We start from the raw sequence: 24,524 nt of genomic DNA, 5'->3' as shown, positions 1-24,524 counted from the left end.
AAGACAAGGTCGTTTCCAGGCGCAATATCCAAAACTGACCATGACGCACAGAAAAAATGGGCTGTTTGGATCACAGCGCATTTGTCAGGAGGGTTTTCCGCATATGTGCCAGTCATGTACCACCTTGACCAAACACCGATAGAGCCTGTGAACTCCAATTAGGACACGTGATTTATACGATTTATGTGCAGCCGGTCCCCCAGTGCGGTTTTGCCAGGGCGCACAGTGTGCGTTATGTGCAAACTTTAGGAAGATGCTCTCTGTTGTCTAATTTGTACTCACCATCAATAGTGGCGGTCTTCATGATTTAGACGGGGCGTGAAATCCAGATGATGTATAAATCCAAGTCGAAAGGTCTTGCTTTGCGGCGTGAGCGTATCCGCGCTTTGATGCAATTTACGGCGAATTGCAAATCCAGCGCACGGCGCGCGCGAGACGGACAGCAACCTCAGCAACCTTCAAACTTTAGCCGTAGGTCGTCCCGAGGGGGAGCCACGTCTCCCACTGCGTCCGAGCTCAGTCATTCGGGCAGAGAAGAGTCAAACAGTAAACATCCAAACCGGGATCAGTCGACGTCTCTCCCCAAAACACAAGGCGCGCTCAATTACCAGCTCCGGAGGAGGAAAAAAAAAACTGTTAGAGAGAGAAGTGGAGGCTGAACGACAAAGGCGAGAAAAACGGTATTGGATCCATTTTTCGTGCAGCATGAATCCAGGCAGGTCACTCAGTTCCTTACCCCCCTCCCAGAGGACACGCGGGGACAAAAAGTGTGCGGATGAACACGGTTGTCGGCCGCACTAGTGCGCGTCAGTGTGCGCTGACACGGCGGTGGGAGGCAGGGAGAGAGAGGGAGCGAGAGAGATGAATGTTTTATGAATCCTTATCAGGCTGCAAGAAAATATTCCCTTTTAGGATTTGTCATATAAGATTAGTCCACACTCACATTTCGAATGCTTTACACGCAAGGCATTAACTGTTTATTTTGGGGGAAAATAGGCCATTTTACACAGCTGGCCAGTGGTACTTTTATGGATCTTCAGCCCCCCCCCCTTTTTTTATGGCTGCGATCTATTGATCATCATGCTGTGGATGGATTGTTGTTGTTGGATCTACATCCCAACGGAGAGACAGGAGACCACCGGGGATGGGACACTTTGGCCTCTTTGACTCTGGCAGAGCTGTTAGTTCAACACAACACTCAAGTCTCAAATTTAAGAAATCTTCTGTGCCAAGCATGTCCTAACAACCTCCGATTCAAAATGTTTTAAAGCCCTATCATCATCGTCATCATTTTGGAGTTTCATACATCATTTTCTCCATCCATTGGGCATCCCAAAGATCCTCTGATGTCCTTCCAGACTGGGGCAGATGAGGTCAGTTCCTGTAGACCTCATCTGTTGCAGACCTCTGGAAGAATTTAATAGGTGAACCCTGGAGAATATTCCGTCTTTGAACTGGCTGTTATATTAAATTTTGTGAGACTCTGCTCTTCACCATTTGGATTATTAGGGCCCGAGTAGGCAACGTCCTATGAGGACCCTATTGTAATTGCGCTGTTTATTATTATTAATTATTATTAATTATTATTATTATTATTAGGGCCCGAGTAGGCAACGTCCTACGAGGACCCTATTGTAATTGCGCTGTTTATTATTATTATTATTATTGTTATTATTATTTATTATTATTATGACCCGAGTAGGCAACGTCCTACGAGGACCCTATTGTAATTGCGCTGTTTATTATTATTATTATTATTATTATTATTATTATTTTTCTCACTTTTGAAATCGAAATTTCGGCCTCTTCCCATGCTCAAAAACTCAAACTTTCCAAAGTCGTCCGGCCGGATCCGAAATTCGATATTTTGGGGGCGTTGCACATGGTCGCAGCAAAATCGTGAAATAGCGCCCCCTACAAATTTTCAAAAACCCCTCCGCTTTGGGCTTTTTTCGTCGTAGCCTCACGAAATTCGGTACACATATTTACCATGCCAGTACACACAAAAAAGTCTCTTACTGTCATGGTGAAATATCGACAGGAAGTCGAACATTTTGATTTTAAGTTTCGATTTTGAGCAAATTTTTGCCATTTTTGGCCTTTTCCACTACTTACATTTGAACGAACTCGTCCTAGGGATTTCATCCGATTGACTTCAAATTTGGTCAAAATCATCACAACACAATGGTGATCAAAAGTTATCAAAAGATTCTAATTAAGTCAAAAGGCGTGGCTGCTAGGGGTTGTCAAACTTTGGCGAGCTTTTCGGAGCACGCCATTTCACTTCGAACGGCTGTCACGCCCACATACTTCATCATAGATCCTTCAAACTTGCTGGACATGATGAGGGCTCCACCCTGAACGTCTACATATCTTAAGTTCCCACCTGCGCCTTAGCGTCCCCCGGTGGTGGCGGGAAATGTCCTATTTTTACTTTAAGAGGTCCTGATGTCACATACTTAACCCAATCAACTTCATTCCACTTTTAAAACATGCAGAACAAATTGGTGAACGTATATTACGAATATTGCCCATTCGCCGTGAAATTACGTTCTTCCTTTTGATGGCTTTAATTTTGTCACATCATCATGAAAATTGATAGACAGGTCGAGCACGACAACCTCTTACAATTCATAGGGGCGTCGCCCATGGGCGGGGCAAAATGCCTCAATAGCGCCCCCTTGAAACTTTCAAAAACCCCTCCCCATAGTGGTTTTTTTGGAGTAGGGAGATGAAAATTGATACACGTGTGACTTGCATAGACGTACAAAAAAGTCTCTTGCACCATGGGTCTACTCCAAACAGGAAGTCGGCCATTTTGAATTTTCTTCTTTTGGCGTGATTTCCACATGTTGTATTTGAACGAACTCCTCCTAGGGATTTTGTCCAATGCACTTCAAATTTCTGAGAGATCACCCAGAGATGATACTGACCAAAAGTTATCGAAAGCTTTTCTGTATGTCGAAGGGTGTGGCCGCTATGGTGCCGCCATTTTGACACTTCGCCATATGAACATTATACTTAAACAGGTACTGAAGTCACATATTTAACCCCATCAACTTCCTTCCACTTCTAAAACATGCAGAACAACTTGGTGAACGTAGACAATGATCCCCGTGAAGTTATGAGTAACGGCATCCGTGTGGCGGCGTGCCGAATATTGCCCATTTGCCATGAAATTACGTTCTTCCTTTTGACGGCTTTAATTTTGTCATATCATCATGAAAATTGAAACACAGGTCAAGCACGACAACCTCTTACAATTCATAGGGGCATCGCCTGTGGCAAAATGCCTCAATAGCGCCCCCTTGAAACGTTCCAAAACCCCTCCCCATGGGGTTTTTTTGGAGTAGGGAGATGAAAATTGTTACACATGTGCAAAGTCTCTTGCACCATGGGTCTACTCCATACAGGAAGTCAGCCATTTTGCATTTTCTTCTCATTTTGAAATGATTTCCACATGTTGTATTTGAACAAACTCCTCCTAGGGATTTTGTCCAATGCACTTCAAATTTCTTTGACAGCATCCAAAGATGATACTGACCAAAAGTTATCAAAAGCTTTTCTCTATGTTGAAGGGTGTGGCCGCTATGGTGCCGCCATTTTGACCCTTTGCCATGGAACATCAAGTCATGATAACTCCTTCATGCTTTGCCTGATTGACTTGAAACTTCACATGTATGATGATGGTTGGCCCCTGAACACACACAGCCCCTCTGTTTGTACACTGAGCGCCCCCTAGTGGATGAACAATCAACATGTCATAACTCCTTGATGCATTGTGTGATTTGTTTAAAATTTTAACTGTGTGATGAGTGGTTGCCCCTGCAAGCACATGCCCACATGTGGTCACAAGGGCACCCACTGGCCTGGGTAGGCGGTTGCGCGGAACGAGGGCCCGTATATGACTGCTTGCAGTCCTAGTTATTATTATTCTTGCCACTTTTGAAATCAAAATATCGGCCTCTTCCCATGCTCAAAAACTCACCAAACTTTCCAAAGTCGTCCGGCCTGATCCGAAATTCGATATTTTTGGGGCGTTGCACATGGTCGCATAAAAATCGCGAAATAGCGCCCCCTAGAAATTTTCAAAAACCCATCCGCATTGGGCTTTTTTCGTCGTAGCCTCACGAAATTCGGTACACATATTTATCATGCCAGGACGCACGAAAAAGTCTCTTACTGTCATGGTAAAATATCGACAGGAAGTCGGCCATTTTGATTTTAAGTTTCGATTTTGAGCAAATTTTTGCCATTTTTGGCCATTTCCACTACTTACATTTGAACGAACTCGTCCTAGGGATTTCATCCGATCGTCTTCAAATTTGGTCAAAATCATCACAACACAATGGTGATCAAAAGTTATCAAAAGATTCTAATTAAGTCAAAAGGCGTGGCTGCTAGGGGTCGTCAAACTTGGGCGAGCTTTTTGGAGCACGCCATTTCACTTCGAACGGCTGTCACGCCCACATACTTCATCGTAGATCCTTCAAAATTGCTGAACATGATGAGGGCTCCGCCCTGAATGTCTACATATCTTAAGTTCCCACCTGCGCCATAGCGCCCCCCGGTGGTGGCGGGAAATGTCCTATTTTTACTTTAAGAGGTCCTGATGTCACATACTTAACACAATCAACTTTATTCCACTTCTAAAACATGCAGAACAAGTTGGTGAACGTAGGCGATGAACGCCGTGAAGTTACGAGTAACGGAGTCCGTGTGGCGGAGTGCCGAATATTGACCATTTGCCATGAAATTACGTTCTTCCTTTTGACGGCTTTAATTTTGTCACATCATCATGAAAATTGATACACAGGTCGAGCACGACAACCTCTTACAATTCATAGGGGCGTCGCCCATGGGCGGGGCAAAATGCCTCAAGAGCGCCCCCTTGAAACTTTCAAAAACCCCTCCGGTTAGGGGTTTTTTGGAGTAGGGAGATGAAAAAGTTTAAAAATTTTAACTGTGTGATGAGTGGTTGCCCCTGCATGCACATGCCCACATGTGGTCACAAGGGCACCCACTGGCCTGGGTAGGCGGTTGCGCGGAACGAGGGCCCGTATATGACTGCTTGCAGTCCTAGTTATTATTATTATTCATTTTATTTTTTCTTCCATTAGTCACTGCAACTACCGGAGTATGAATGTGTGTGGTTGCGTAGCTGCAACATTTGTTTGTGCATGTGTGGTGATTCTTTGTTTTAGTTTATTTGTTTTGTCTTTGGTAGTAAACTCAGTGTCTTGTCTTGAGGTTTCTTCCTGCCATTAAAAAAAAAAGAAGCCTGAGGGAGTTTTTCCCCTGACCCCTACTTGCTCAAAGGGTGGGTAAGGTTTGACCTGATTCCTGTGATGCGCTTTGGGGCGACTTACAATTTGATTTTGCATTTAAATGCATTAAATTAAAGTAGATCAGAGTAGGTCCTGATTAGTACTTAGTACATGGGAGGCCATGTATTACTGGAACTGCACCAGGAAGAGTACCAGGCATAAAAGTTAAGCCAAAATTCCAATGCAGATGTGTACTTGATCCACTTTGGCGACCCTGAGAGACCAGGAGTAGCTGAAAGACATTATTATTGTTATTACGATAACTTCCAGACACCCCCTGACCCTTTTATCATCATCATCCTTTTTTATGTCAGGGTTTTGTTTTGTTTTTTTATCCAAGGTGTCTGTCAGTAGCCAAACCTTACAGATCCCAACTTGACAAATCTTATTTTCATGCACTTGATGTGAAAACAAAGCTTTCAGAAAATGATGTTGATATCCACCTGCAAATCTGATTGCACTGAAAAACAGTTTGCTCTCCTCTGCAGCTATGCTGCTTTTGCTGAAACCCAGGAGGACTGGACTCTTTGCACTGGGTTATCTTCAGGCTCCATGCGCCCCCTACAGGCACAGAGTGGAAAAAGAAACAGATTTTCAGCACCAAGGACAGAGACAGTAACTCCACAATCTACAGAAGCGATGATTCTTTGGAGACAGAAAGATAAGGTGGAGCAGATATATTATTTAATCCGCAGTGGAGACAAAAGATGTGCTGTATTTTTTCATGAGAGAATCTTTGAATGTTTTCATTCACTGTGTGTGCACACACACACATTCAAAGTGGAATATGGGACAGCTCCCAAATTCCACGCTTGATGCTGAGTCTTTCATCAGAAATAGCAGCTTATCTTTTAAATGGCGATGCTTTCAGACAATGGCGGGATGTGTGTATTAGGCCACACACTGGCACATGATCAAATGGGTGTGTTAATTACAGTATAGTGTGTACAGTGGGGCAGGAAAAGCCAACAGATTTCTGCAGGGAACAGGTGAATGGAACCGCACAGCCAGGTGGACTGTAGTCGAGTGAAACGGAGGTATGAGTAGCAGGCTAATCCCAAGCTTACAACTACCACCAATATTGAAGCATGGCATCAGAATATGTTCGTGAGCCATTCGCCTGGTATTTGCTCACAGCGGAAACTGACGGCCAGATGGCGAGCAGCGGCAGCCCAAAGCCACCGCCGACCTGCCGAGAACGAGGTCACCCCACGAGAAACGGAAATGCAGTCAGGATTCACAGTTGTCTCTGTCTCCTCGGCATTATGTGAATGCATTTGCATGTGAATGTGTGTGTGCGCACTCATAAGGGAATAAGCCAATTGATAAACAGCTATCATCACTGCTAATATGCATGGGATGTAGGCAACATGCACATAGGGTCAAAAGCGGCATTTCTTTAAGGTAATGTCAGGTCTGGGCGAATGCACCAGTGGTGCATCCACCACACTACACAACAGCCTTGGGTCCTGGGTAGCAACCACCAAGGTAGACAACCTGTCCACCCTCCCCTCTCAAAAGTAACCATCTATGTGGTGCAGTGAGTTGAAATGTTGGCCTTCTCTACATTTACAAAAAAAAAAAAAGTGTTAGGTAGGATTACTTTAAGATGTAATAAATACAATTTGGATTTTTTTGTGGCAGTACGGCAGCTTAGTGGTTAGCACTGTGGGATCACTTCCTGCTTGGGCCTTTCTGTGTGCAGTTTGCCTTTTCTCCATGTTGGCTTGGCTTTCCTCCAGCTTCTCCCACTCCCAAAGGTGGATTTGGAACTTTAACTTGACCGTAGGTGTGAGTGAGGGTGTGACTGTGTGTGTCTGTCTATATGTGGCGCTGCAAGACTGGTGTCCTGTCCAGGATGTCCCTGGTATCTCGCCCACTGACTGCTGGGATAGGCTCCAGCACCCTGTGACCCTTAATTGGTGTAAGCTGGTATAGAAAATGCATTGGATTGATGGATTACATTTAGATAATTTCAACAGCAATTACTGAAACTGATGTCCATCATAATAAAAATGGACAGTCATAAATATCTGTTTAAAATATTTGAGATTGTGTCCATTTCTAACATTCAAAAGTATTCAGATTACAAGTAATCAATTGTAATCCAATTGTTTTTTGTATGAGTAAGTGATTGTATTTTAAAGTAATCCTACCAAAAACTGTTCCTGGGGTTAGTTTATATAACTTTGAAAAAGTATTTTCAGCATGTGGAAAAAAAAACCCCAAGGATTTACATGTTTGCATGTTGGTTTAAAAAAAAAAAAAAAAAAAAAAAAAAGTTCAGTTTAAAAAGAAACAGTTGGATATTGGTTGACACCAGTTTTAAAAATAAACAGTTTGACTCTAAACCTGGAATTTATTCTGCCATCTGAAATGAGTTCAAAATTCCAACTCATCCATTTTATCGTCAACTCACATCCGTTAAGGCATGTAGTCAAGTTCAGTACACTTTAATTAAACTTACATAATGACAAATCAAAGTTTAACCAACTTAAAGAAAGTTGTTGGTGTTGCCGTCAAATTTTATTTAAGTTCTTTATTTTACAGACAGACATTCTACTAAGAATTTTCTATGCAAACTGTTACCTTAATGTCTTTTCAGAAAGAGTAACCTATTCCACTTGCATAAGTCAGAATAGCACTTCCAGTTTTATGATCAAACTGTGTAAATTTAAGAACCATTTTCAAGCTATGCCCATTGATTTTTATACCTTGAACAATTTTGTTTGAACATCTTGTAATAAGTTATCAACTTAGTAAAAAGGTGTACATGCAAAAAAACCTTTTGTTTTTCATGATTTTCATGTGAGAGTCACCCAAAGTACAAGTGTAGATTTTTAATTGTGCTTCAGTTTATGGGTTCTTTAATAGATATCAACATATAGTATCTAAGTTTGGGGTTTCCATTAGATAGCATATCGAATATGTATTTTGTCTTCCTATAGTAAGCTAGCAGGGTGAACTTTAGATAGATACCTATAACATATTACATCATAGCTTCTGTTTCTATAATAAAATAACCATATTTATAGCTTAGCCTACTAGCTATAATTTAATTTTACTTCTAGTCTACAGACTAGGTATACGTATACTACAATCTTCTCCTGTATTAATATTTAGGTTTTAGAAGCTAACTCCTATAATATTATGTAGTACTATATTTCTTATATATGTTGTTTATTACCATTATTGTGTAAATATCACTTATATACATGCTGTCCATATTCTTGAGCCGCTTAGGTGGGTAGGGAGAGTTCCCATGGGATATAAAAGCTTTTCAACCTACCATCCCTGGTTCTCAAGACCAGGCACCTGAGTGCCTCTACTCTATACCTCTACTCTACCTAGTATATACTAGTAGAGTTTTACCTTAGAATTGGAATGTATTATAGAAGACATACCTTACTGAATTTTCATGCAAACCCCCCCCCCCCCAAAAAAAAAACTTGTTTTTCATGATTTTCATGTGAGCCTCCCAAAGTACAAGTCAAAAATCCTCCAAAGGCAATTAGTACCAAAAGGCATCCAGTCATCGCCTTAGTGTCCAAGTCTCAACTATACAGACGGAGAGCATCAGGACCCAAAAAACTTTGACTCTGTCCGGTGATCTCATCACATAGTCTTCCCACACATCTATCAACTTTATAGGATTAGGATCCAGAGATATGAGCATTTCTTTCACCACTTTTAATTTACTGCAAACTCACAAAATATTTGTGATACAGAAAAGTACTCTGACATAGCCCAAATCTCAAGAGCTGTTCAGTCATCCATTATAAAACATCCTTTTATATTTCTGTTTGGTTTCAACAAAAGCATAAGTAAAGAGGCATAAAAATTAGGCATATTAAAACAGTCTTAATTAAATCTGGGTTTTGTTGATGTGTTCACAAAAGAAAAAAAATGGCCACAAAAATCTTGAATGTTTCAACCTTCTTAAATATATCCCGTCTCGAAAACCACTCTTTTGGCTCACTGGTGAAGCTGGCTCCTTTTGCCAGGAAGGAAGGATATAGTACATCTGATTACTGTACATCTCCTAGCTTGTTATACAACATGCCCACTCATGTCTGTGTCTGTAGCTCTTTCTATTATAGTATATCACAACGCTACGCACCAGCAAGTAGAAAGGACACAGGTAAATTGTCATGGGAGCTTTGAGGCTGGAGGCCTTTCACCACCAGTAACTGTAAATTAACTATGGGTAGATCATTGTCATGTGAATGGGAAAAGGAGAATGGGGATCTTTAATTCATGACCGTAATGAAATGAATCAAGCTGGTGAGTCTCAAAGGCTGTGGGTCCCTCAGCTATGGCTTTACTATTCTTTTCATCACAATTCTGACTGATCAAAAGGACAATGGGGGCATAACTGAATTCCTTTGGTAACAGCAAACTTGGTTGTGTCCCACTGTCACAGGAGGTATGTCCAGTGTTAATCACTGTAGCATATGAATGAAAGTGTGATCACCTTCTAGATGAAGGAGTGATAGTATATCTTCAAGGTACGAAAAATATTACATGCACGTCGTTAGGACTGGCAGCATGCAGTGGTGCTACATGGTGCCATATCTGCCACACTACAGAACTTTTTGCACTGATCAAGTAAAGCTCTCAAAGGTCAACATTTCCACTGCTTACACTTCTGATGGCCAAGTCCAAGAAGTCATTGCCATCTCCTAACAAAATAGATTGGTGGATAGGAGCTAGGGTACCAATATGTTGACCTGGGTTTGATTACCGGTGAGACCTGCCTGCATCCACAGACAAGACATTTCATCTGAATTGTCCCAGTCCACCAAGCTGTAAATGGTCCTGGGACTCGGAATCTTGTATTTTAGAGGGCCCACTTGAACAACATGGGAATTTTTGTGTTTCAAATGTTTTGGGTTAGGATTGAATTTTTCTGAAAATGCATAAAATGTTTAAAAAGTTAACAATACTGCTTTTGCTCACTTCCAGATGTCTTGCACATCAGCAGTATTACAAGCTTTTGCATAATGATTTTTACTAAATTCATACAAGTACTTTGAATATTGAGATAATATTTTAACTCCCTGCTGGCTGTTAAGGCCAGAAGGTTATAGAAATGCAGTCTGTCCGCGCATCAGTCAAACTTTCTTGTGTTCTCAATAACTTTCAGATTTTCACCCGATTTGAAGCGGACATCTGACTAAATAATTGTATCACAGAAAAGTTTGAATTTGACCATGATTTGAGTTGAGTTTTCTCAAGACCCACTTTATTGAATAGAGTATTGATGGTTGTACCATGATAACTTCAACAAAATATGATTACAATCTGGTACATGTCTAATTCTGGAATATTTCCATTTGGTACATGACCTGGAACACATATGGTGCTTCAGTTTGTTGGTTTATTGATAACCCTATTACAGTGACCAGACATCCCCATTTCCTGGGGACACCCCCTGTTTTTGGTGGCCTTTTCCCTACAGCAGGTGTTCCAAGAAATGTTCATTAAAAACAAAGATCAGAACACTTGTCTCATATGGCCTCTGAGGCCTGGAGCAGGTATAATGATTAATGTTTGTCTGCACAACCAACAATGGCAGAAGGAAGTAAGTGTGCAAATATAGTCATAATAAAATGACACGGGTGCTACACCCTTAATGCCCTGCCCTGCTGGCAGTCAGCATCCAGCAACGTGCGGACACAATCAGCTTTCCAAATAAATAATTTCTTTATTTACTGTGAGATCATTGTTCATTTTTCGACCGTCACAATGATACAACAGCACTGAACTGAAACTGGAGATGATGAGATGCAGAATCGAGTCAACATATTCCCTCACAAGCACCATATGTGCTGTCCATTTTTTAATTTCTGCTTCATGTCTCTTCTCTCGCTTCCAAACTCAGACACAAAGCGTTGTCTGTTCTCTTCAGGCTCCTGCTCATTAGGCCTGGGAGTCAGATATTAATTCTGGCCTGGGTGAAAACCCTGTCACCATTAAGATCCTGTGACAGCTCATTTTCTTTGGCGGCTGGTTGAAAACAGTAGAAGTGATGGACCTTTTTTTTTTTTTTTTTTTTTAATAGTTTGTAACCTCATTAACTGAGTGGAATAAAGACACCATGCAGTTGTTTGCATTAAGCTGTAATTATGCTGATTTACTCACTGTGCCTGTGTATCTCGCTCTGTCTTCTCTTTCCATTTACTATTTTAATTAGGATTGTCTCTGCTCAAACACAGACGACACGGACTTGGTTTTGACTCACCCACCTGTCACTTCCTACATGGATGTGAGCGTTGAATGTGGGTGTGGAGACAAGAAAGAAAAATGCAGGGTAGACCACGTGGAAAACACACGATACGTCTTCACTGGCCATTTCGTATTATATAATATATATATATATTAAAAAATAAACACTCGACAAGGAGGTTACATTCTTTTGATATTGTCAGCATGATGGAAAGGACAAGCGTGTGGAAATTTTCCTGTAACTTCACTTTCTTTTCAAGAGGGAACCAGAGGAAAAAAGGAAATGAAAGCGTGAGACAGAAGGAGCGATGACTGCCGGAGCACTTTGTTTTATCTGGTTCGTGTGGATATTGAGATATTGGAACAGTTAGCAGGTGTCAGCTGTGACTTTTTCCTGCTGTAACTTTGAGTGATAAAATGAATCAGAGATCACACGATTTTCTGTGAGAGGACAGTACCTGTGCCCTACATGTCTGATACAGAGTCCTGAAAATGAATGCTTTCTAATTCAGTGACACCACCATATATGTGATTATACCAGATGGCCTGTTGTGCCACCTACACACACACACACACACTGGATTGGTTAGATGACAGGATGGCAATGAATGGAATATTGCTTTCATCTGACATCACTCTGCCCCAGTTGCTGCATCTTAAACATTACAGATTTTATGTTCAGAGGAAATGGCAATAAACACTGGGTGCACATAAATAACATTGCGTGGTGTCATCATGATATTTTTATACCCTCCCAGGGGTATAGAACTCAGAAGTGTGACCTCGTATCCATGAAAAGGTTCAAGCTACTTCTGCTCTTTTCAACATGGCTGTTTTGTGTTTTGAGGACCAATCTGAGCCCAGTGTATTTCATGCTTATGTAGACAAGTGGTGAATTCACATTGAATCCATAATATTGTCTACCCATGTATGGTTTATGAAAGGTTCCCCTAAATGTTTGAACTGCCCTGGAAGAACAAACTAAAGTGTTCTTTGTACAATTCTTTTGATTTTATTTATTTATTTTTTTGAGTTATGTGTGTAATACGTTGAGTTCATGTGAGCTGCCAGCACTCCACCTGATATTAAAAATGGTAGCAGCAGTGTTGTGTGATGATAGTGATCCCGCCCAGACTTCGCCAGGTGCATTTTGGTCTAACGTTGCGATAAAGCGGGAGGTAAATGTGCATTAGATTTGTCAAAATATGCTAGGGAAAATGATCAATTTTTCAACAAGATGGTATTTCTTGAAGCTTTTAATGTTAATGGCCTGTGCTCATGGTGCATACTGGAGCCCACCATGTCCTCATATGTGGAGCAAGGTTGATGCGCTAAACGTGCAATCTTCACAGTGTCCAACATGGAGTTAAGAGAAACTAATGTCAAGTTTTGTAAAAAATGTGCATTCAATTTGTGACAGTTATTGAAGTGGGTTTCAAATGAAGCATTTGTGTGTTTTGTTGTTTGGCTTCTGTTTATATCCAGAGCCAACTGCTGTATTATCACACTTTATTTTGTTTTATTCCCTCATTCCATTTCCATATTTAACAGCCAAATTTTACAGCTGTGTTCCTGCAGGTTTTAAAATTCTCATATGACATCTGCCTGTTCCAAATGGGGGTTTAGGATTGTTTTAAAGCTGTATTCTTTTTGTGACAAAGTGTAAAGGGTTGCCAATCCATTTCAATCCAGTTAAGTTGTCGAAACATCTCAAGGATCAGTGGAAACAGGAGGCACCTGAGCTCAATTTTGAGCTTCATTGCAAAAGCTGTGAATACTTCCATACGTGTGATTTCTTAGTTTTTATTTTAAATAAATTTGCAAAAAAAAACAACCAAAAAAACAAAAACAAACAAACAAAACACACACACACCTTTCACATTGTCATTATGGGGTATTGTGTGTAGAAGACTGAGCAAAAAAAAAAAAAAAAAAAAATCAATTTTGGAATAAGGCTGCAACATAAAATGTGGAAAAAGTGAAGCGCTGTGAATACTTTCCAGATACACTGTAGGCCCCAGTCCCCCATGACCCTTATTAGGAGTAAGCAGTTGAAGATGGATGAGTGAGTGAGTATTTCAATTAGGTCACGTTATAGAGAGCTATACACTTTCCGACATCAGGTTTACGCTGATTTCCTGGCAGAGTTATGCATCGATACCCACCAGAGCAGTCAGTTGTGGTGCAGAAGGTCGCTGGTTCGATCTCACTTGGGCCAGTGACTGGAGAACTCTTTCAAGCCAGCAATGAATGGGGGACGGACATGATTCAGAGTTGGAGAAGCCGCAAAGGGGGAGTAAATGGGCATTATCCTCCATATGCTGTACCCCCAACATACATCACCCTTATGGTCATCAGGCTATGGGACCATCTTACCTACCTATGTATGGCTGCTGCACTACACAGGTGCTCAGTCGAAGCTGTATTAGTGGTATGTACAGTATATTCCCCTTCATGCAGACCCCGGCACCATCAAAATGTCGAAAGAGAGACCTTCAGCAGGTATAGCTAAACAAAAAAAGGTGATGTTGCAAAACTAACATCCCGCCTTTCCGCCATGTTTAATTCATTTTGGCTCCAAACTGAGTCAGACAGGTGTGACCTCAAATTTGACTTGGCATACAACATCAAATGTCACATGACCAACATAAATATGCTTTAGGTCTTACTGTGGGAAGGTATTCCATTCTTTAACACACTGAGCAAATGCAACACTGATATGCAGCATTATGCCGGCCTTACGAGTCATTTGTCTGCAAAACATTTAGCTGCTTCAGCACCACATTCAGCGGTATAACTAGAAGGCATCTTCAGGGTGTTTACTGTATTCAAGCTTGGAGTATTTCTGGCTTACTCAAGACCTTGGCTGAAAATCCTCTCTTTACTTTCCTCAAGATAATGCTGTCTGAGCACCTTCAAATATTAACCCTTATAGAGTCGTCGTTGTTGTTGTTACACACGGAGTCCTCCTGGGTCTGGTGGACCCATTGAATTTTTGGGGCTTTTAATTCAACATAATCACACTTTTTGCTTAAAATACTCAGCAGGTGTTTACTTCATCCCAGTTGCAAGTAATGTAAACAATACATGTTAAGTTTGTTCCTTTTACATTTGCTAAATCACATTTATGAATAGAAATGCAACTCTTTTTTTTTTACTTAAAATGTGCGAAAATAAGGAAATGTATCATAAATGGAAAATAATTAAATATACAAACGAAGCAAGTTGTTCCAAAACTGTAGTGTATTTATTTGAATTTCCATTAGAAATTTAACTTATTCAGGTCAGGTCACATACACATACACATAACACTTGTCTGAACAACACATTAGCTCCATTGAACACTGCCATTTTCATACCAGAATATACCACACATGAAGGGCAGAGTTTCACTGTGTGTATTGCATATGTACAGTACTTTTTGCAGTTGGTGCATGTATAGTGTTTTTCTGTCCATCTTGGGTCCACACGCACTTCACAGACTAGTCCTGGCTGCTGAAGGGCTGATCCTGAGGCTCTTTCATGCTTCAGAGTTGGCTGATGGTCATCCTCCTCTACAAACTCAATGTCAGACTTGAATGTTTAGAAATGTGATCCTCACAATTTGAAACGTCTTCCTCTGCATCGCCATCGAAACCCTCCGTCTCTTCCAATATCAACTGTAAGGCAACATGAACAGAAAATTCCTTTACCATTTTGATCAGTTGTGGTATGGAACCATGCTGACAGAGCTATTTATAGTGTCAGGTCCCCAAGATCGGGGACAGATGGTGAAATATGTGGGAATGTGGGGGCAGTCACCACACAATGTTGCAACCTGGTGCGGGAACAGTAGCTGCTCATACAAAGGGCGCATTCACCTGTTTTGCTCCATCCACCCAGTCACCCACTCACTCACAGGCCCAGAGAGCAGCAAGGGAAAATGACGGTACACAGGACCTATGATTTCCACACTTTCAATAGCCCTGGGTCTAGTGGACCTGAAGACCCTTTATGTAATATGAATGTGAAGGGGGGTATAGAGGGTGGCTTCATGAAAAATGTTTGCTGATTTATGTTCCTCACAGAAAATGAGCCAAGGCCAATGAATCTTAGTTTGAAAAAAAATATTTGCATCATTTTTCCAAAGCTAAAAACAGGTCCCACAGACCTGAAGAACTTATAAGGGTTAAACAATGTTGTACAGAAGGTTTTGGCACATTTAATGTAACATAAAGAGCAGCAGTTAAATATTTAACATTTATCATTAAATTTAAGGGCCCTGTCCCACTGGGGAGAGGATCAATTGCGCATGAATTGAGTACACAAATAATGGGCGTTTTGGGTTACGTGACGTGTTTGTTATGCATTCACAGATTGTCCGCAAATCAGCTGCAAAGCAGATGTAATAAAAGCGCTTTATTCGTGGCCAATTTGCATGCATTCACTACAACATATTTTAGTTTGTGATGTGGACATGATGGGCACGATATACGAGGGCTGTCAATAAAGTTACGGTCCTTTTTATTTTTTTCAAAAACTATATGGATTTCATTCATATGTTTTTACGTCAGACATGCTTGAACCCTCGTGCGCATGCGTGAGTTTTTCCACGCCTGTCGGTGACGTCATTCGCCTGTGAGCACTCCTTGTGGGAGGAGTCGTCCAGCCCCTCGTCGGAATTCCTTTGTCTGAGAAGTTGTTGAGAGACTGGCGCGTTGTTTGATCAAAATTTTTTCTAAACCTGTGAGACACATCGAAGTGGACATGGTTCGAAAAATTAAGCTGGTTTTCAGTGAAAATTTTAACGGCTGATGAGAGATTTTGAGGTGATTCTGTCGCTTTAAGGACTTTTCACGGTGCGAGACGTCGCTCAGCGCTCTCAGGCGGCGTCGTCAGCCTGTTCAAGCTGAAAACCTCCACATTTCAGGCTCTATTGATCCAGGACGTCCTGAGAGAACAGAGAAGTTTCAGAAGAAGTCGGTTTCAGCATTTTATCCGGATATTCCACTGTTAAAGGAGATTTTTTTAATGAAAGACGTGCGGACGGGTCCGCGCGTCGGGACGCAGCCGCCGCGACGCTCCGCCACAGGAAAAACACCTCTGTTGAAAGCCTTAAGGACAAGTTGGAACATGTCCTGCCTGTTAAACAATTTCTCATATACTCACTCCACTGAAAGCCATCAAAAGCCGCCTGGATTTTACAAATGGTTATCAACACGGAGGTGTTTTTCCTGTGCCGCCGCACCGCGTCGGCTGCGTCCCGACGCGCGGATCCGTCCGCACGTCTTTCATTAAAAAAATCCTTTAACAGTGGAATATCCGGATAAAATGCTGAAACCGACTTCTTCTGAAACTTATCTGTTCTCTCACGACGTCCTGGATCAATAGAGCCTGAAATGTGGAGGTTTTAAGCTTGAACAGGCTGATGACGGCGCCTGAGAGCGCTGAGCGACGTCTCGCACCGTGAAAAGTCCTTAAAGCGACAGAATCGCCTCAAAATCTCTCATCAGCTGTTAAAATTTTCACTGAAAACCAGCTTAATTTTTCGAACCGTGTCCACTTCGATGTGTCTCACAGGTTTAGAAAAAATTTTGATCAAACAACGCGCCAGTCTCTCAGCAACTTCTCAGACAAAGGAATTCCGACGAGGGGCTGGACGACTCCTCCCACAAGGAGTGCTCACAGGCGAATGACGTCACCGACAGGCGTGGAAAAACTCACGTATGCGCACGAGGGTTCAAGCATGTCTGACGTAAAAACATATGAATGAAATCCATATAGTTTTTTGAAAAAAATAAAAAGGACCGTAACTTTATTGACAGCCCTCGTATATCTGTTTTACACACTGTCCCAGTCCGCTGCCAAGCTGCAAATCCCCGTCAGTTGCGGATATCAGCGGTTAACAGCAGATATACAGCGTATAGAGTGAGTATGTATTGTGTATGAATTGAGTATATATGGAGTATGTAAGGCGGATGTCATCCGCATTCAGATTTTTGAACAGCTCAAAAATCCTGGCTGCGGACATGCGTGCCTCTGCGGATGATCACAGGCGTGTTCAGATTATGGCTGACTCATACAGGCATGTTACACGGATATTGCGGATGTTTGGCGAATATGGGCCAATTTTGTGCGCAATCCATACGCAAATCCTCCTAAACGCCAGTGGGACAGGGCCCTAAAGAAGAGAAATGTGTATCCTCTTTTCACCTTTAAAAGGACAATTTGTTAGATGGTAAAAAAATATACAAATTTCTTTTAGGCAGTTCAATAAATGTGATAGATCAGTCATGTTAATGACGGATATGTTCATTGTTGTCACTCGTCGATCCGGCTGCTTCGTAATAAATTTGTCTTTGGAGTCAAATGACCAAAATCTATGGTTACCTGTGAATGGTTGGTTGCTCTCCTCCCAATATCTGTTTTCTTGCCCTTTGCTGAGAAAGAGAAAAAAACTAGCTCTCTATCTGGGGAATCCCTGATAAACTGTGTTTTTAATAAAACAGTATATCCAACCACCTTCACATTGAACCCAACATCATAGAACTGTGCAACCACTACACACCAGGATTTACTTGCAGGTCACCTGAAAAACACCACCAAGTCAAATCAATAGAGTCTTATGTGGAAAAAGCCACATTGTTCATTGTTGGCCTCTAGGTTGATACAGGTCAGACTCAAGTCAAACTGATAAATGCCAGCTGAGGCACTTGCACCCTCAGGTTTTTGTTGTTTTTTTTTTTTTTTAAATCTCTTTCATCCCAGGGAGGTCTAATACCTTCTCCTTAGTAGATAAAGCCGATTACACATCACCTCTAAATGGAATTAGGTAATTTGTCTCACTTTATTCAATGTAATCTCCCTTGTCAACTGTTTCCTCTGACTTGATCTTGAACCTTAAAATGTAATTCTGAGCCTGGACAGTGTTAGAATACATTGCATCCAGAAACTATTCACAGCACTTTGTTGCTTATTTATTTACAACCTCAATTCCAAATTAGTTGGGATGTTGTGTGAAATGTAAATAAAAACAGAATACAAGATTTGCAAATCCTCTTCAACCTATATTCAGTTGAATACACCACAAAGACAAGATATTTAATGTTCAAACTGAGACTTTTTGTTTATATGCAAATATCTGCTCATTTTGTACTGCATGCCTGCAACTCATTTCAAAAAAGCTGAGACAGGGGCAACAAAAGACTGGGAAATTTGATGAATGCTCAAAAAACACTTGTTAGAAACATTTCACAGGTGAACAGGTTAATTGGAAACAGGCAAAAGGAGCATCCTCAAAAGGCTCAGCCATTCACAAGCAAGATGGGGCAAGGACCACCACTTTGTGAACAACTGAAAAAAAATAGTCCAACAGTTTAAGAACAATGTTTCTCAATGTTCAACTGCAAGGAATTTAGGGATTCCATCATCTACAGTCCATAATCAAAAGATTCAGAGAATGTGGAGAACTTTCTACACGCAAGTGGCAAGGCTGAAAACCAGCATTGAATGCCCCCAACCTTCGACCTCTCAGGCAGCACTGCATTAAAACTGACATTGTGTAAAGGATCTTACCGCGTGGGCTCAGGAACACTTCAGAAAACCATTGTCAGTTAACACAGTTCATCGCTACATCTCCAAGTGCAAGTTAAAACTCTACCATGCAAAGCGAAAGCCATACATCAATAACATCCAGAAACACCGCGGACCTTTGAAGCAGCGCTCCTCCATGCTTGTAATCCTCACAGAAGCTGTGTGATGACATGCACAATGTGAGTGTCCATTTGGAACTGGTTCACTGTCACATGGTTTTCCAATATTTCCACTGGGAGGAGGCCCCAGGGAAGACCCAGGACATGCTGGAGGGACTACATCTCTCGGCTGGCTTGGGAAGAACACCTTGGGGTTCCCCCGGAGGAGCTGGAGGAGGTGTGTGTAGATCGGGAGGTCTGGGCGGCTTTGCTTGAGCTGCTGCCCCCGTGACCCGACTCCGGATAAAGCGGAAGAAAATGGATGGATGGAGTGTTTAAGGTGTTTCTAATGGGGAGGGTCCACTGGTTCTACCCTCTTTATATATATATATATATATATATATATATATATATATATATATATATATATATATATATATATTATTTGATGGTGTATATTACAACCCCAAACTGATTTTAAGAGTTAAGAAATAAATGTAATACTTTTAAATGACTAACAAACCAGATCCAGTTTTGTTCAGTTTACAAAATAAATAAATGGATCTGCTGACATACACCATTAATCACCTTTAATTGTGCTGTTGTCTATAAAGCTGTTGAACTGAAAAACAATGGTAATTCACCATAGTTTGTTTTGTTTTTAAATTGTCACACGTTTGTAACATTACCATAAATGTAAAAATTTCAAAAAAAAAAAAAAAATTCTTATACTGACTGGTTTGGGGTGTTACGGAACAAAAAACTATGACTCATCGGGGTATGATGATGATCCTCCTGTTACTTCTTATGCTTTTTTGGCACTTTTGTTGTGGACTTGGGGAACCACGATACAGCCGTGAGTTCCTCCTCTTTTTACGGAATAATAGTGTTGGTACCGTGGATCCCATGGTGACATTTCACGCGGAGATTATCCGTCCTGAGCTTCCAGTGGAAAATTATGCTGGACGCCATGGGCCATTCGGCCTAAGGAAGAGGGGGAGACGTGGTGGCGTGCGCCAAAGGCTAAAGAGACAGGGTCTCCGTCGGACACCTCTGCCTACGATTATTTTAGCCAATGTCCAGTCTCTCTGAAATAAAACTGACGAACTCCAGGCAAATGTCATGTTCGTGGAAGAGTACAAAAGTGCTTGTATTCTTGCCTTAACAGAGACATGGCTCAAAGAACAAGACCTTCAGTCCGATTTGGAATTAGACAGCTTTGGGGAGCCCTTCCGCCTGGATAGAGACCCCTCCGCAACAAGCAAATCACTAGGGGGAGGAGTTTGTCTTTATGTCAACAAACACTGGTGTAACACGGTGATTGTTAGGGAGACACTGTGTACACCCGACATTGAACTCCTCATGGTGTCTCTTCGACCTTTTTATTTACCTCGAGAATTTCTACAGTTATTTCTAACAGTTGTTTACATTCATCCAAGGGCTAATGCTGAGGTAGCTACCCAGGCTATAGCCAGGACCATGCTGCGGCTGCAGGCTTTGTCCCCTGATGCGCCGATTCTTGTTATGGGCGATTTCAATCACTGTCAGCCAGGGAGATCACTGGGTAATTTTTCACAATATGTGACTTGTCCGACTCGTAATGGTAAACGACTGGACCTCTGTTTTGGTTCGGTGAGGGGAGGCTACAGATCTGTCTCTCGAGCCCCGCTCGGGTTGTCGGATCACAATGTTGTGTATTTACTTCCATCCTATAAACCGGTCCTGAAGAAACACAAATTGGTGCGACGTTTGGTTCCGGTTTGGTCGGAGGAGGCAATTTGCATTCTGCAGGACTGTTTTAGCTGCACAAATTGGGACTTATTTAAAGGCGTATGCAGCAGTCTAGATGAACTCACAGAGACTGTCACTGCATACATAACTTTTTGTGAGGACTTGGTGATCCCCCGTAAACATATCTCCATCTATCCTAATAATAAACCCTGGGTGTCCAAATCTATTAAAAATATAATTAATCAGCGCAATATCTGTTATAACCAAGGTGACACCATTAGGTACAGAGAGTTACAGAAACAAGTTAAGAGGGAACTTAAACTTGCTAAACGTAACTATAAAGAGAAAGTGGAGTCATTTCTCCGCAACAATAATTCATGCCCAGCTTGGGATGGGTTAAAGGCAATGATGGGAATGCAGTCCAGGAAAGGCCCAATCTCCCTTGGGAATAAGTCGGACTATAATTTGTCCAATGAACTGAATGATTTTTATAATCGTTTTAACACAAGGTGATGGTCTAGTGATTAAGGTGTTGGGCTTGAGTCCAGATGATCATGGGTTCAAATCCCCGCCTGACTGGAAAATCACTAAGGGCGCTTGGGCAAGGCCTTTAATCCCCTATTGCTCCCGGTGTGTAGTGAGCGCCTTGTATGGCAGCACTCTGACATCAGGGTGAATGTGAGGCATAATTGTAAAGTGCTTTGAGCGTCTGATTCAGATTTAAAAGCGCTATATAAATGCAGTCCATTTACCATTTACATTCATGATTTTAGTAAAGAACAGTCCCTCTTCAAGGTTGCAGCTCCTGGACAGAACTCCATCCATGTCAGTAAGGACGTGGTTCAGAGGCTTTTCTGGACCACAAAGGAGAGGAAAAGTCCGGGCACCGATGGCATTGGTGGTCGCATTCTTAGGAACTGTGCTGATCAGCTGGCAGAGATCTTTTCTTTTCTTTTTGAATGTTCTTTGTCTCCACAAGGTCCCCATTTTATGGAAAGACACAATAATTGTTCCTGTGCCAAAAATCAGTGTACCTAAGCAGCTAAACGATTATAGGCATGTTGCACTTACCTCCTTGGTGATGAAGACATTCGAAAAAATTGTGAAAAATGCTGTTTTAGACCTTGTCAAAGATGATTTGGATTCTCTTCAATTTGCATACAGGTCAGGTAGAGGAACTGATGATGCACTCTGCACTTTACTGAATACAGTAATTGCACATTTAGAGGGGGCTAAAACCTTTGTACGTCTTTTATTCATTGATTTTTCTTCTGCTTTTAACTGCATTCAGCCACATATCCTAGCAGAGAGGTTAAAAAATGAGCAAAACTTTGACCCAGGAATTTTATGCTGGCTTATGGATTTTTTAAATAACAGATCTCAATGGGTTAGAGTCAATGACGTTTTATCTGATGCTCTAATTTCTTCCACTGGTTCTCCACAGGGTTGTCTCCTTTCACCTCTTTTATTTGTTCTATATACAAACATGTGTCAAAGTCAACATCGAGGTCGACTTATCCTTAAATTTGCTGATGATTCTGTCATTGTCAATCAATTCAATCAATCAATTTTATTTATATAGCACCAAATCACATGTGTCAAAGTCAACATCGAGGTCGACTTATCCTTAAATTTGCTGATGATTCTGTCATTGTCAATCAATTCAAGCAATCAATTTTATTTATATAGCACCAAATCACAACAAACAGTTGCCCCAAGGCGCTTTATATTGTAAGGCAAGGCTATACAATAATTACGTAAAAACCCCAACGGTCAAAACGACCCCCTGTGAGCAAGCACTTGGCGACAGTGGGAAGGAAAAACTCCCTTTTAACAGGAAGAAACCTCCAGCAGAACCAGGCTCAGGGAGGGGCAGTCTTCTGTTGGGACTGGTTGGGGCTGAGGGAGAGAACCAGGAAAAAGACATGCTGTGGAGGGGAGCAGAGATCAATCACTAATGATTAAATGCAGAGTGGTGCATACAGAGCAAAAAGAGAAAGAAACACTCAGTGCATCATGGGAACCCCCCAGCAGTCTAAGTCTATAGCAGCATAACTAAGGGACTGGTTGGGGCTGAGGGAGAGAACCAGGAAAAAGACATGCTGTGGAGGGGAGCAGCACAGTATTACTAGAGGTCAGGGTAATGCCATCCAGAGTAAGGATCTGGTTAGACACCATGTTTCTAAGATTTGTGGGGCCAAGTACAATAACTTCAGTTTTATCTGAGTTTAAAAGCAGGAAATTAGAGGTCATCCATGTCTTTATGTCTGTAAGACAATCCTGCAGTTTAGCTAATTGGTGTGTGTCCTCTGGCTTCATGGATAGATAAAGCTGGGTATCATCTGCGTAACAATGAAAATTTAAGCAATGCCGTCTAATAATACTGCCTATGGGAAGCATGTATAAAGTGAATAAAATTGGTCCTAGCACAGAACCTTGTGGAACTCCATAATTAACCTTAGTCTGTGAAGAAGATTCCCCATTTACATGAACAAATTGTAATCTATTAGATAAATATGATTCAAACCACTGCAGCGCAGTGCCTTTAATACCTATGGCATGCTCTAATCTCTGTAATAAAATTTTATGGTCATCACTATCAAAAGCAGCACTGAGGTCTAACAGAACAAGCAGAGAGATGAGTCCACTGTCTGAGGCCATAAGAAGATCATTTGTAACCTTCACTAATGCTGTTTCTGTACTATGATGAATTCTAAAACCTGACTGAAACTCTTCAAATAGACCATTCCTCTGCAGATGATCAGTTAGCTGTTTTACAACTACCCTTTCAAGAATTTCTGAGAGAAAAGGAAGGTTGGAGATTGGCCTATAATTAGCTAAGATAGCTGGGTCAAGTGATGGCTTTTTAAGTAATGGTTTAATTACTGCCACCTTAAAAGCCTGTGGTACATAGCCAACTAATAAAGATAGATTGATCATATTTAAGATCGAAGCATTAAATAAAGGTAGGGCTTCCTTGAGCAGCCTGGTAGGAATGGGGTCTAATAGACATGTTGATGGTTTGGATGAAGTAACTAATGAAAATAACTCAGAACAATCTGAGAGAAAGAATCTAACCAAATACCGGCATCACTGAAAGCAGCCAAAGATAACGATACGTCTTTGGGATGGTTATAAGTAATTTTTCTCTAATAGTTAAAATTTTATTAGCAAAGAAAGTCATGAAGTCATTACTAGTTAAAGTTAAAGGAATACTCGGCTCAATAGAGCTCTGACTCTTTGTCAGCCTGGCTACAGTGCTGAAAAGAAACCTGGGGTTGTTCTTATTTTCTTCAATTAGTGATGAGTAGTAAGATGTCCTAGCTTTACGGAGGGCTTTTTTATAGAGCAACAAACTCTTTTTCCAGGCTAAGTGAAGATCTTCTAAATTAGTGAGACGCCATTTCCTCTCCAACGTACGGGTTATCTGCTTTAAGCTGCGAGTTTGTGAGTTATACCACGGAGTCAGGCACTTCTGATTTAAAGCTCTCTTTTTCAGAGGAGCTACAGCATCCAAAGTTGTCTTCAATGAGGATGTAAAACTATTGACGAGATACTCTATCTCACT

General features: G+C 41.4%; 1 protein-coding gene across 1 annotated transcript in view; it reads right to left on the bottom strand.

Annotated features, from left to right (window-relative positions):
• The window catches only part of rtn4r (reticulon 4 receptor), a 171,558-nt gene extending 170,928 nt beyond the window's left edge, over window positions 1–630 (bottom strand). Inside the window, exon 1 of the mRNA XM_034170903.1 lies at window positions 283–630. Coding sequence (XP_034026794.1) covers window positions 283–304 — 22 coding nt within the window. The 5' untranslated portion in view covers window positions 305–630. The remainder of the gene's footprint in view (window positions 1–282) is intronic.
• Between the last annotated feature and the right edge of the window lie 23,894 nt (window positions 631–24,524).

Source organism: Thalassophryne amazonica, chromosome 5, assembly GCF_902500255.1.
Source record: "Thalassophryne amazonica chromosome 5, fThaAma1.1, whole genome shotgun sequence".
Taxonomy (NCBI): domain Eukaryota; kingdom Metazoa; phylum Chordata; class Actinopteri; order Batrachoidiformes; family Batrachoididae; genus Thalassophryne; species Thalassophryne amazonica.
Note: the sequence above shows the minus strand (reverse complement) of the source record. Positions and strands in the feature narration are given on the sequence as shown.